This window comes from Brachyhypopomus gauderio, chromosome 7 (assembly GCF_052324685.1).
Source record: "Brachyhypopomus gauderio isolate BG-103 chromosome 7, BGAUD_0.2, whole genome shotgun sequence".
Taxonomy (NCBI): Eukaryota; Metazoa; Chordata; class Actinopteri; order Gymnotiformes; family Hypopomidae; genus Brachyhypopomus; species Brachyhypopomus gauderio.
Genome location: NC_135217.1, coordinates 33652678 through 33665832, shown reverse-complemented (window position 1 = coordinate 33665832; position 13155 = coordinate 33652678). Strand labels below are relative to the sequence as shown.

The window sequence follows — 13155 nt, the reverse complement described above, 5'->3', positions numbered from 1 at the left end:
CATGAACTAGGACATGTGAATGTCTTGATCTATACACTTTATTTCTTTTTCTTTAAAACAGAAAATTATTTCACAACAGGCTGGCTCAAGCAAACCCTCACATAAACCTGCCAACACCTACAAAACTGTATCAAAAGTGCACCATAGTGTTATACATATTTTCAGTTTCAATCTTTGTTTTCACCTATATCAGTATTATTATTATAATTTTATAATATTTATACAAATACCACTCTGTACAAGGTAGAAATACATAACCCACAAAGCCCCCATATTTTGAGCTCATAGCCCCTCCCCTCTCTTTAGGATACACCCCTTTTTCCCCATGCACAAGCCTTTGGTCAAATCAAACTCATAGGCTTATTAAGGTTGCAGCATGGACAGTAGATGCCTGTCATATCATACAAGCTGTTACATTTAACACATTTCTGCTTTATAACAACTCAGCCAGTGTGATGAAGCAATCTCACAATGTACACACAGCCTTCACACAATGTTGAGACAACCCTGCGACAGCATCATATCCAGACTCCCATTCAGACTTGGTGGGGGAAGGCAGGGACAGGTGGGGGTGGGGCAGGGCTTGGCAGAGCTGTCGTAACTGAGCCAGTCTGCTCAGGTGGGACGCAACACCTCTGTGAATGCAGGCAGGCCTGTTCTCCAGGTGTCCATGAGGGGGCACTCCTCTGAACAATCAGTCTCTGGACTGGTAGAACAGAATATAGCCCGACTCTGAGTTCTTGGAGATTTCCGAGGTAAGCCCATAGAACTCTTCTATTGCCTGGGCATCAATCTTCTGCAAAAAGGAACAAACCAAAATCTACTTTAAACAATAAACATCACAGGCGTTTGAACGCTGCTTTGGATTATTGGATATTTTGTTGCCTTTACAAGTAATTAGATGAAGCATCTTACCTCTACAATGTCATCATCAAACAGCAGCCAGAAGTCATGACTCTTTACAATAGCAATGTAGTGTCCGCGATTTGGACCACTGTCAACATAACCAGAAAAATATCCATCAGGAAGTTGAAACAAGTTCAAAAAGGCTACAAAGTCTCTGAAAGTCATCAGTGCCCCACTCCCTAAAACTAACCTCCCACAATGCACCACCACAGCAACGAGATCATAAAGCCTCTCGGGATTGGTTGCATCTCCAGATGTGTTGAAGAGGCGGAGTTCCAAAGGGAAGACCACGCGGTAGCTTAGCTTAGTATAGCGCTGCAACTGCTCCATGTACTTAAACCTCTTTAGATGTAGTGCCAAGATCATGGGGAGCTTTTTTACCCTCATCCTACACACACACACACACACACACACACACAAAATTTAGCATTTTCATGCTCAGTCTAATAGTTCAACATAATGACCAGAACCTCTTGGACTCTCCACCGAGCAGGTATTCTCACCTTTTGTGTGCCTCCTGTTTACTTCGACATTCCTCACAGTAGTATTTATATTCACTGCACAGGGTCTCTGTGTTACTAAAACCCCTACAGACGGCAAAAAAGAGGATACATGTTCTATACCCAAACACGCTGCTGGGGCAGGCAGGTGCATGCACATTTTGGAATACGTGTCTATCGAAAGACAAAGACAAACCTGAGGCAGTGTGTGATTGAAGTGTTCTGCTCCACATCAACAGACAAGTCCAAGAAGTCCTCATCTTTGCTACTTATCTGTGGAAGAACAGAATCCTCAGGAAATATAGCTTAGTAAGACTACACTACCCATGCAGCCATACAGCGACTTCACAAGACGGGCGCTCAGAATTACCGTTTCGCAAGTGAGGCAGCGTGTCTCATTGGTCAATGTGCCCTGGAAGATCTCATGTACCCAAGTGGTGGAAGGTGGGGCACCGTTATTCTTCTGTGAGTCAAGCGTGCCATTGGCCAGTTTGCCATTCTGTTTGTCCTGCTTCCTCTCCTCCTGAAGCAGGTCTGCGATAGTGTTTAGCAGATAGTTGAGGAACTCATGTGCATCCTGCTGCATGTAGTTATCAAAGAGTTCTGAAGAGGGACGACAGGAAGTGGAACACTGTTGATAAAACTCTGTAATGCATTTACAAAATCCTTAACTGGTTGATTGACCCAAACACACACACACACACAGCCTTGAGGGGTTCCGGGGCAGCATAACTAAATGTCTGCTAATGCTCTCTTGGTATCTTTCCACTATCATGACTCATGCCTTTCAGAACAAAAGTGCAACTACTACTTAATGTAACGAAAGCGCTTCAGGTTTAGCACTTCAGCACTGTACAAACAGCTATTGTGTCATAAACTATTCTAAAACTCTTATAACACTCAATTTTGGCCATTAGCTGCTAATAAACCATATTCTCACAGCCTTGTGTCTGTTTTTTTCCTTCCTAGCTTTGTCTACTCATTACTCTGCTCTCTGACTGCACTCCAAGCCCCCAACGCTCTCCCTCACCGTTTTCTTTCCGAAGTCTCGTGATGAACTTCTTTGGTGGGATGACGCCCACTCTCCTCTTCTGATTGGCAATGCTGTGGAACAGGTCGGCCAGACAGGTGAGCAGGTTCTCCTTGCGCCGCGGCTGGCTCCTGTAGGCCAGGATCTTCTCCCGGAAGGGCCGGCAAAAGTAAAGCGCTTGGAGCACGGAGTTGCAGTAGCAGGTGTTCCCGAACTGCGGGCCAAAACCCACGCGTAAACAAACGACCAAATGGGGGTGAGAGCATGCGATGCAATGAAGGGGCAACAGGTGATGAATGTAAACGTCTTTTGCTTACATTGACCAGTCCAAAGTAGTGTTCGTTGACTGGGAACTGCTCCGAGCCAATCTCTTTCTCCAAAGCGGAGGCATTGGCGCCCTGAAATATAAACGAAAGCTTGACTCTTGCTGTAGAAGAGAGAGCTTCAATCAAATTAAAACTAACAGTGGGATGTCCTGTGTGATCCAGTGCTACAGGAAGTAAAATCTTCCATTTAAAATATCAGTTTTCAGAACCATTAAATAAAGAAAAAAAAAAAAATAGGACATGCGGTCTGCGTGTGCCCTATGGAGCCCAAACAAGAAAAAAATCTAATGGTTGTAAAATGTAATAAATAAGTAAATTGAAAAAATAAATATTACATGTAAAATCTTGACAGTGGTGTCATCTACAAACACCTTAAAATATGGTATGCATAACAAAATAAAAACTTGTCGCTGCATCTACAACTAAATGTATTGCAGCTGGATTGCACACAACGTCCCTGGATCTCCGAACTTCAGCCGAATGATGTCACCTCGCTGCGCTTGGCCCAACAAAACCGAGCTGACACGTTTATATGCGATAATCTCAATTGCTCCGTGTCGCTTTGGCCAGACGTAGCAGCAGATGAACGCATACGGATGTAGCTCACGTCTCGCCACACTACGCATCACATAAATACACTAATTAGGCTCGTATGCAGCATAAAACGATCATGATCACGAACTCCTGTAATATTCCGACACCAATGTGCTGTCATTCAGGTGTCATTGCCATCTCCATTTTATGATAATATAATCTACAGCCTGGGCTGGGAGACGTTTCGTGAGCGCAAAAACCGCAGACCAACGCGCTGCGGCCGCCTGGATTAAACCAAATCACACTCGTGTAAAATTAAATGTCGGGATTAAATCAAACGTCGGGATTAAATTATAATCTCACACCTCCGGATCACGAGCGGGCCTACGGAACCACAGCCACCCAGTTAAAACTGGCCAAATCGCACCGAACCGTCCCACAAAAACCCACGACGCGTCGCGAAGGTCGTGGCACGGCGAACACGGGACCGCGATACGGTGACGGTTCGGATTAAATTGACTCACCATGGTACAAAAAGAGGCAAATTTAGAAACTGTCATTAGGATTTCCATTCGCCCAGCGCCATCTTCCACCCAGGCAGCGCGCGGAGGCGAAGACGAGTCCCTCGCGAGGACGGAGCGCGAGCTTAGCAACGGACACTCCGCTGGGTCCTAGTGCCAGGAAGTAACCGCAGCGCGTTCGGGAGGCGCGCGCGTCTGGACACCTGTATGATCTGATAAAGCGGCGTCTTCTCTGTCATGTCTGTTACCTAGCCGTAAAATGCGAAGTAAAATGTTTTTAAGTGTATAAAAAAAAAACACCTCAGAGTTGATCCTTCACATTATGCAGATGCAAATGCCTATATGGAAATATGCCAATTGGAAATTGCGTATTTACACCATTTACTACATTTAGTTGCTTATTGTCACTAATGGCAGCATCCCTGAAACATTTTTGGCTCGTTTTATTCAAGACGGTAAAGTGGCGTACTCTGCCAGACTAGATACAACTTTTTTATTCAGGCAATCAACGTGCACTCCTACTTTCCTGCTTAGAAGGACGCGTCACCGGACCCCGACTCCCTCTTTCCGCCGTACCCGCCATCTTGCGTGCAACCGGGGGTAAGAAGTGCTCCTGTAATTGTTGTTTTAAACGTAGTTTTACTGTGGGATAACACGCTGTAAGATTGATAAAGTCTGTAAATTAACCCATGAATTGTGTTAATGTGTGGGGGATGGGTTTGAAAAGCGTGCCGTTTTTGTGTTTTTCGATGCGATATAATGCACGCTTGGCCGTGTGGTGTCGGCCTGTCTGCCCATGCGGGCTGCTCGTGTAACGAGAAGCGAAATGTCGGTGGTGCAGCCTCAGTGTCTGATCTGATGTTCGAGTGAAGCTCTCGAGAAGAGTCCGTGTTGGCTGACTCGTTGTGGCAGCTGTTTAGATGGCCTATTTGCTGTACTGCATATTGATGGCTGTGTTGTGAGGCTGACACTAGCTACCGTTACCCAGCATGTGTGAACGAGACGGGGAGCAGATTTACTGGACAGTTGGCCACAATCTTCGAAGTTCTCGCTCTCAAGTAGCTCACTAGCGATCTCCTTATGAATGAACTCTGGCTAATGTGTCTACTTCTGTTATCATACAGTTATTAGGCACCATGACGAATACAAAAGGCAAGAGGAGGGGAACCAGGTACATGTTTGCCAGGCCCTTCCGTAAGCATGGTGAGTTACCGCAAATTTGTCAGTCGTCTATTCCTTTTGATGTAATTGACCTTAAAGTTGAATGAGATGAAATAATGTTTGGAGCAGAAATAAAATTTTTTTCCCCTGTGTTTCTCCAGGCCCAATTCCTCTGTCTACATACATGCGCATCTACAAGAAAGGTGATATTGTTGATATAAAGGTAAATAAACTTGATGTTCCTGTTAGTTTTAAATGTTTTTCTTGCTAACAAAGTGAGCATCTCCTTCATTAATGTATCATTTAATAGGGCACAGGAACCGTTCAGAAAGGCATGCCCCATAAGTGCTACCATGGCAAAACGGGCCGCGTTTACAATGTCACGCAGCATGCTGTAGGCATCATCGTCAACAAGCAGGTCAAGTAAGTGCAGCTCCAAAAAGGACATGAATGTGTCTGGCCATTTGGTGGATTATAAAGCGTTTGTGATGCAGCAAAAATTTAATAAAAATCAGTTCTGATGGAAAAGTACCTTTAAAACTCTTACATACTGCTAGTCATGCTGTATTTCACACTGCACACCCCACCTTCACTTTGCCACGAGGGCTGCCCTGTGTCCTGTGTGGCCATTCATGTGGGGAAGATCAGGCAACCTTTTGCACCCTGGTCAGACTGCTTAGTGTCTCCACCGGATTGTCAAAAAGGACACAAATCTGTCCATCAGACACGAAGCACTTCACCTGAGACGACTTCTCACTGACGTTACAATTTTATCCTTACAAGGGGCAAGATCCTTGCTAAGAGGATTAATGTGCGCATTGAGCACATCAAGCACTCAAAGAGCAGAGACAGCTTCCTGCAACGCGTCAAGGAGAACGAGAAGAGAAAGATGGAGGCCAAGCAGCAGAACACCTGGGTGGAGCTTAAACGGCAGGTACAGCAAACTTGATCTACTGACTTGGGACTTCTGTTGGGGTTAGCTGTAATGATGGATATAAGCAGCAATTGGTTAAAAGCTAATTGGCCAAAGCATGGCTTTTATTATAGAAAGACTGACTGGTTGGGGAAGTTCTGACAAATCTGACTTATTTATAAAGACTGCAGGTGTGTAGCTGAGTTCAAGGCCACCTCTTCTAAGATTAATTCGACTTTGTGCAAACTGCACTCTTGGACATCCAAACTGAATGTTTTTAAAGAGGTGTTGAACGTTGTCCACCTCTCCTGCAGCTACTACTTTGTTGGGTGTATTTCGTCACCATTTGTCTAAAATGCTTGACTTTTCTGTACCATTTTAATTAAATCTGAATGCCATCTTTAAGACTAAGAAGCATTGAGGTTAATGTGGTTCTTTAAAAAAAAAAAAATCTGTATTCTATACATTTGTTAGTGATATTGTGGGTTTATAGTGTGATTGCATGTCTGTTTACATGTTTGTTTTTATTAATGCTCTTCTCCTATTGGTCACCACAGCCAGCTGCCCCTCGTGCTGCTCACTTTGTCAGCACCAAGAACAACGAACCTCAGCTCCTGGAGCCCATCCCCTACGAGTTCATGGCCTGAGTGTGCTGACTCAATAAAGTTCTTTACACAAAGTGTCTGTCTGGACGTGGCAGTTTGTGTCTCGTGGTTATGCTTGAGTACACTAGGGAAAGTATGAACATGTTTGCACATTTTGGTTAAGAAGTGAACAATTAAAAGGTGGTGTGTGCCAGTTAATGGCTCATCTTGGAATGTTTCAAACGGACCCTTTGCCAAGCCCCTCTGTAGATTGGCCATGTTTCATGTTACAGTAAGGAGCTGGTCAGTCTTTCAGGGGGGAAAATACCAGGGAAAATAAGTGTATGTAATCTGCTTGTCCATAGCGGGTCACTTTAAAGTTTACATGGGGGTGTCGCATTCTTGGCTTTTCCGAAATCAAACATGGATTGAGCTGGTATACTTTACGGCAACTGATTCCAGTGAAATTAAACTGGTATGTCAATGTAACATTTAGATGTTTTGAAACATAGTTGGCTTAATTGCTCTATTGTATGTTTTAAGCGGCATCTTGGTTTTCAATTGAGTGGGTGGTCCAAAAACTGTCTAGTTGTCTTCCCACAATGTTGTCCCACTGTTGTGAACAGTGTTCCCTCCAAGTTGGAATGAATCTTACGTCACTGCTCTGCAATTGTTTTTAAGTAGTTAACGCAAACATTGTAATTTCTAGCCGTTTCTGATAATTCAGAACTATGCTATTATTTCCTTGTACAACCACTATTTTGAATGTTAAAAAAAACCATTTCAAGTATTTTTGTATTTTTACCCACTAAATACCATCCATCCATTTTCATCCGCTTATCCGGGTCATGGGCCTAAGCGAAGAGGCCCAGGTTTTCCTCTCCTCAGCCACCTCTTCTAGCCCTTCTGGGGGGGTACGGAGCGTTCCCAGGACAGCCGAGCATGTCCTGGGTCTTCTCTCAGTTGGACATCTGGATCAGATGTCTGAACCCCCTCAACTGTCTTCTTTCTACATAGAGGAGCAGCGACTCCACTAAATAAACAATTAAACATTTTTTAAATGATCTGTGGTTACTCTACATACCACACACTAGAGGGTGGTGTTGGCTAAGCAATTACTTTTTGTCAACAGCAGACACGTTAATGGATTGTACTACAGTTTTCTTGGTTAGGTACATAGCTGGTGGAAAGTGTACTGAAAACAAGATTTTATTTATCAGGAATGAAACGGAAATGTAAAATTTGCCACCATTTGCTTAGTAAATAGAATTATTAAACCAATTATTCTTAGTGTAGGTAATGTGAAATAAGTTTTACATTATTTAGGTTTAAAGTAAACTTCAAGTAAACTACTAAACTCCAAAAGATATCACCACCAAATTTGGCCAATTACCATCATTCTCTAATAAAGAACTGTATTCCCAATCTGTAATCTAATCCTGTAACTAGATGACATTGTTGTGGCTCCTAAATCCAGCACTTTGTTTGAAATGAAATCGCTCTGTGCTCTTAGTCAGCTTCAAGGGCTTTTAAATTTGAATAGTATTGAGCCACATAGGAATCATCAGACCATGTCTGAATAGTTTCAACCTCAGTCATTGTTTCATTTGAAATCCATGTGTTTTAATACAGAGCCACATCCTGAAATCTCCCCTTTTGTCAAATAATGTAGTCTTTTTTGAAAACAAAGAAACCAGAACATCTTGTAATTTTTCCTGATATGTTTGTCTCCTTGTTACATGGACACACTTCAGGCATGAATATCTAATGCTATTTGCACATGGGGCTTTGTGTGTGTGCCCAGTTTTGTGTCATGTGGTTTGGTGTGTGTGTGTGTGTGTGTGTGCGCGTGTGTAAGGTCTGCCTCTCTCTATGTTGACATGTGCTATGTAATCAAAGTGGTTGAATGGCTGACTGGATATCTGACAAATATGTTATCTCATCCTACTGCAGTCCTCAGTACTTTACCCAATATTTACTTCAATTAGGGTCAGTTTCCTGAGATAGGAGTAACGTGTGTGTGTGTGTGTGTGTGTGTGTGTGAGAGAGAGAGACAGAAGTGATTTAGTAATGTTCTCTGAGTGTTGATTATAGTTAGTTTCAATTCTATTTCCTATTGCACCCATAATACCCTACACAGTTACAGAACTGCCATTGTATCTCAGTCAATGAAACACACATCGTTCAAACTAGAGCTTTTAGTTTACATCTTCCTCTTATTGCTAGTATAAAAACAAATTCATTAATTTCTCTTCCCATTACACCATTGATTGTGGTTTTTCCTCTTTAGTAGACACATAGGCCTGAGAATGAGTATATAGATGATTAGATGAGGAGGTAGTTGATCCTGTGAGAATGTGTGGGAATGGCCAGATAACCCCACTGCATGATATGTCTGTTCATTGTCCTCCTGAACGCTAAAGATAATGTCTGCTATCATGCTAGTGTTGGTATATCCATGTAGTTAACCACTTGGTTGCAGGTGATCGGGTCTTGCAGAGGTACGAGCTAATGCAATCCATCAACAAATGACATGTTGGCTTGATATTGACCAGGGACGTCTCTCAAGAGTTAAGATTTGACTGAGCTGAGCACCTGTTTTTGTAACTATAATTATTGTGTAATTGTTATTGAACCTAAGACTAGGTTGATAGCTAAAAAAAACTTTTGCACTAGTGTGGAAAATGACCAATGATTGCACGTGTTTCTGACTTTTAATGATGTCATAACGGGGTGAAATATAGTTTACACTACGTAGATGAGCTAGTGGGTGGAATGTCATGAACCCAATGAAGGCCTGAGGTCGTAACGTCTGTGCTTGTGTGTTTGTGCTTTATCTGTGAGTAATGTTTGTGCTTTATCTGTGAGTCCAGAAAATTGCATTGCAAGACTATATGACTGCAAACAGACAATGTTATCATTGTTATACTGTTTCTTTTATAAGATTTGATCCAGATTCGTTGCTGTAGCTCCTCATACTCTGACCAAGATCTCAGAGTTGAAGCAAAGGTTGACAAATTAATATCATAACAATGTATTCCAGATTATGCACACTAATTTAATCCAAACCTGTGGCAAAGGTTTAATTTCAGCTTTGGTGGGGGACCTCTACTCACACCACCCAGCCTAACACATTATATGACCCGGTTCTCCCAACTGGGTCCTCCCTCAGCCAGAGCTGCTGAGGGCAGTGTGGAGAGTGCTCAGAAGAGCTGACTCATAGCAGTTACTGATTGAATAAAGCGAGAGTAAACAGACTCGGGGGAGAGGAGAGGTAGTGAGGGCGAGGGGGGGCCGCGAGGAGGCAGCGGGGGTGTGGATGAAAGCGGTCATGCACAACGAGCTCCTTAATCATGTCCGCTTGACACTCGCAGATTGAGGCCGTCGAGCAGCGCGGCAGCCGTATCGACCTCGCGTTACACATTAACCGCGGGGACAAGCAAGCGCCAAAGACCGAGCAAGGAGCGATAGGAAGACCAGACGTGGGGCTGTCTTCATCCCCTCAAATCTTTGACTCTTGTCTTGGGCTGGCTTTGTCTTTTCATCCACCTTTTTTGTTATTACACCGTGATGTTCGTGATGCAAAAGGCGCAGGATGTCTGACATGAAGGTCGACAGGTTGCCAATTCTACAGCGCAATAAATAACACACGCTGTGGCCAGGAGCCAATGTTTGTCTTTTTGCTTGTTGCTGATTATCAGTGCCGACCATGGCCATTCAGATAGAGACAGTTTTATTGATCGAGTCTATTGCAATAGAAGGGCTGGGAGGAAGAGGAGGAGGAGGAGGAGGAGGAGGAAGGGCGGGGTTAGATAGGAGGATAGTTGGTTGGGGTCAGATAAATACAAGGTGCGAGGGGCAGTGGTAATACCTGAGAGGCCCGATCTCACCTAGGACAGGTTATGTAAAGTCACTGCTAGGGTCACTTCCTCACTGTCACACCTTTCTCGCAGCCCTATGGAACATCAGTGTGTATGTTCACATCGTGTATGATTTCAATAGATAGAGGATTTCTCTACACCGGGAGCCGCGTCTGACAGGTTAACACTCCCATAAATCTTTGTCGTGCAATCCCAAAGACCTTCATCCCCAATCAAAGGTTTAACAGGTGGCAGCTACTATAGGACACACAGGATGAGACCTAAAGGGCTCGTATGTTAGTTATATGTTGGATAAATGGCGAGAAAGAATTAAGTGATTTCTGTACTTGATATTGACAGCTGATGTATGAAATCTTACATCATTTCTTGGTGTCGATTTTATCCTGGCCTAACACGTCATCCCACGTGTCTACAAGGGCCCACTTTAATTTGGGACGACCCATATAGTTATATGAACTAATATTATGAGATAGGTATGAATGTTTTTACAACCTTTAACATATATATATACATACATTTTACTTAATAACTTCGGTTTGGACGCCATTTCCAGTGCGTATCTTCTTCATTGGGCTTTAAAGGAAAATAGTCTGCTCGTAATAGTTTCCTAGTGGTATGATCCATTGACAATAAAAATGTAGCGAGCCAGATTTAGCTGGTCGTACGGTGAAAACACAACCACAGGGGGTTAAAACTGTGCGGCCGCACAACATCTGGTTGACAACTGAAAACGCGTGGTCAGCTAAGATGGGTGAACGGTATACAGATGCCACTAAGATCTTTGTTTGTTCGTTCTTTAGCTGCAAAGCGTCCTTTTCAAAATCATGGAAACTGGAGGCTCATTACTGCAAACACACGGGTTTGGTAAGTGCATGAAGTTCATTTAAACGCTGATGCACTGCTGATCCATTCTGCGTGTGGTATTATATTTATTGACCTCTCGCCGTACCTTTCCCACACTCACGTAAAATAAATAAATGATTCAAGTCCTTAATAATAGTTTGTCTGGCGCCTTCGTTTAGAGACCATTTATGTGTGACAGCTGTGATAAGAGCTTCTGCACACGATACCAACTCACCCGACATCAGCTGAGCCACAGCGGAGCGAAGCCTCATCTGTGAGTCCAATACACTCATCATTAAACCAGCACTTCACCCTCCACGGGACGGTTGTCCCTACTGGGGACTGGGTCCCCGTGCTGTAAACGCAATGTCCGCTCGTTCGTCCGATTTGCAGATGCTCGGTGGAAGAATGTCCCGAGAGCTTCTCCACCAGCAGCGGGTTGAAGAATCACGTTGCACGCGTGCATCAGAAGGAAGAGAGGCACTATGTGGCGAGTATTGTGTCCTACCCAGCGCGAGACGGCCCTAATCGATTAATTCCTCGCCGTGCTGCATTATGCATCTCATACACTGTGGTAAATGTTTCAGTGCGACTATGAAGGTTGCGGGAAGGAGTTCCGTAAGAAAAACCGGCTGAGGACTCACAAGTGTGAGCACACAAACGTGTTTCCCTTTCAGTAAGTACGCCGCCGTGTGCTCCTCACACTATTTGTCCTCTATTTACACACTCGACCTTTTACAGGTGTCATTTTGAGGACTGTGGGAAGAAGTATGCTGCCTTGAAAACCTTGAAAAAACATGAGAGCGTGCATGATGGTAAGTGTGTTTTTGCCCTTCCTCAAAACAAACAAATTAAACCCAGTGTTTGCCTTTTGAATCTAGTTTGAATTAATTTTGCCGTCCGTTTGTCGACTGTAGGATACCCGTGTGTCGAGGAGGGCTGTTCTTTCCGGGGCAAGACCTGGACAGAATATCAGACACATAGAAAATCAGAACACAGAGGTAGGTTTCCCTAGCTGGTGTGTTAAGCGGATGTAGAGTGCTGTACCGAGTGGCTTCATGTCCCGTCTGCAGAGACTCTGCAGTGTGATCAGTGTACGAAGGTCTTCAGTCAAGCCTGGTTCCTGAAGAAGCACAAGCAGTTTGTGCACATGGGGGAACGGCGTGTGTTTAAATGCACCATCGAGGGGTGTTTGAGAGTCTACACCACACATTTCAGTCTGCAGAGTCACGTCCTGTCCTTCCACGAGGGCAAGCGTCCCTTCACGTGCTCTCATGATGGATGCGGTAGAGCGTTTGCCATGGAGGTGAGCGTTCTCCCCGTGGAGAACACGGCTCTCTCTGAGGAAGGGCATCAGGATTTGCTCTGATGACCGATTGTGGTTTGGGTTGGTGTGACCCTTCCTTTATTATAATTCCAGGAAAGTCTGAAGCGACATGCCGTAGTCCATGATCCTCAGAAGAAGAAGCTGAAGGTAAATGTGTGGAAGGGGGTTGGGTACATGAGGAGGAAATGATTCTGAATGTTTGTCTGCTCCAGAGGAAAAAACAAACAAGACTGGGGAAGAAACGTCCACTGAAGACCAAGGTTTCTGATGCTCCCGATCTCTCCACGCGTTTGAAGAGCGTCTCTCTGAACGAATCGGTTTCTCAAAACAAACCAAACCTGTAATATTTCAAATGACAAATGAGCAATTGTTCCATTTGTAGTTTTGAAACTGAAGTTTCAAGAATTGTTTGCCATCACCATGCTAAATAAACCCACACTTCTCTGCACCTCTGGGTTTATGGTTTAATCATATGTGGAGTTGTATGCTAGAGTGAATTGATTCTTAAATTTCCTCTTCAAGAGGAAGCAATGTAGCTGTCATTGTTCCTGAAGGATTCTGCCATGTAAGTTAAAATCTGATTCTTGATCCATTTGAACTTTCTTAAACTACCTTGTAATCTAATCCAC

General features: G+C 43.9%; 3 protein-coding genes across 3 annotated transcripts; 2 read left to right on the top strand and 1 right to left on the bottom strand.

Annotated features, from left to right (window-relative positions):
• Window positions 1–24: 24 nt before the first annotated feature.
• usp12a (ubiquitin specific peptidase 12a) lies at window positions 25–3988 on the bottom strand. The gene is made up of 9 exons (XM_077013469.1): window positions 3821–3988; window positions 2754–2834; window positions 2437–2650; window positions 1777–2009; window positions 1603–1679; window positions 1410–1493; window positions 1097–1294; window positions 916–994; window positions 25–796 (listed from the first exon to the last, which is right to left on the bottom strand). Exons 1-9 carry the CDS (start codon window positions 3866–3868, stop codon window positions 695–697), a joined length of 1116 nt encoding a protein of 371 aa, XP_076869584.1. The 5' UTR covers window positions 3869–3988; the 3' UTR covers window positions 25–694.
• A 349-nt stretch (window positions 3989–4337) lies between these two features.
• Window positions 4338–6571, top strand: rpl21 (ribosomal protein L21). Its single transcript, XM_077013472.1, has 6 exons — window positions 4338–4417; window positions 4942–5020; window positions 5140–5201; window positions 5289–5401; window positions 5762–5912; window positions 6449–6571. The coding sequence occupies exons 2-6, from the start codon at window positions 4954–4956 to the stop codon at window positions 6536–6538; spliced, it is 483 nt and encodes a 160-aa protein (XP_076869587.1). The 5' UTR covers window positions 4338–4417; window positions 4942–4953; the 3' UTR covers window positions 6539–6571.
• Window positions 6572–11005: 4434 nt separating this feature from the next.
• gtf3ab (general transcription factor IIIA, b) lies at window positions 11006–12974 on the top strand. Its single transcript, XM_077013471.1, has 9 exons — window positions 11006–11220; window positions 11379–11473; window positions 11593–11689; window positions 11787–11875; window positions 11941–12014; window positions 12117–12200; window positions 12273–12505; window positions 12620–12673; window positions 12739–12974. Exons 1-9 carry the CDS (start codon window positions 11104–11106, stop codon window positions 12868–12870), a joined length of 975 nt encoding a protein of 324 aa, XP_076869586.1. The 5' UTR covers window positions 11006–11103; the 3' UTR covers window positions 12871–12974.
• The last annotated feature ends 181 nt before the right edge of the window (window positions 12975–13155 follow it).

What these genes read in the sequence shown, in the direction of transcription:
- rpl21 (XM_077013472.1), top strand. Translation starts at nt 4,954, where the DNA reads ATGACGAATACAAAAGGCAAGAGGAGGGGAACCAGGTACATGTTTGCC. An exon ending in ATCGTCAACAAGCAGGTCAA is followed by an intron (nt 5,402 to 5,761) that starts GTAAGTGCAGCT and finishes TATCCTTACAAG; the next exon opens with GGGCAAGATCCTTGCTAAGA. An exon ending in GGGTGGAGCTTAAACGGCAG is followed by an intron (nt 5,913 to 6,448) that starts GTACAGCAAACT and finishes TGGTCACCACAG; the next exon opens with CCAGCTGCCCCTCGTGCTGC.
- usp12a (XM_077013469.1), bottom strand. Translation starts at nt 3,868, where the DNA reads ATGGAAATCCTAATGACAGTTTCTAAATTTGCCTCTTTTTGTACCATG. An exon ending in ACTACTTTGGACTGGTCAAT is followed by an intron (nt 2,651 to 2,753) that starts GTAAGCAAAAGA and finishes TTTGGCCCGCAG; the next exon opens with TTCGGGAACACCTGCTACTG. An exon ending in TCAATCACACACTGCCTCAG is followed by an intron (nt 1,494 to 1,602) that starts GTTTGTCTTTGT and finishes TGCCGTCTGTAG; the next exon opens with GGGTTTTAGTAACACAGAGA.
- gtf3ab (XM_077013471.1), top strand. Translation starts at nt 11,104, where the DNA reads ATGGGTGAACGGTATACAGATGCCACTAAGATCTTTGTTTGTTCGTTC. An exon ending in AGCGGAGCGAAGCCTCATCT is followed by an intron (nt 11,474 to 11,592) that starts GTGAGTCCAATA and finishes TCCGATTTGCAG; the next exon opens with ATGCTCGGTGGAAGAATGTC. An exon ending in GTAGAGCGTTTGCCATGGAG is followed by an intron (nt 12,506 to 12,619) that starts GTGAGCGTTCTC and finishes TTATAATTCCAG; the next exon opens with GAAAGTCTGAAGCGACATGC.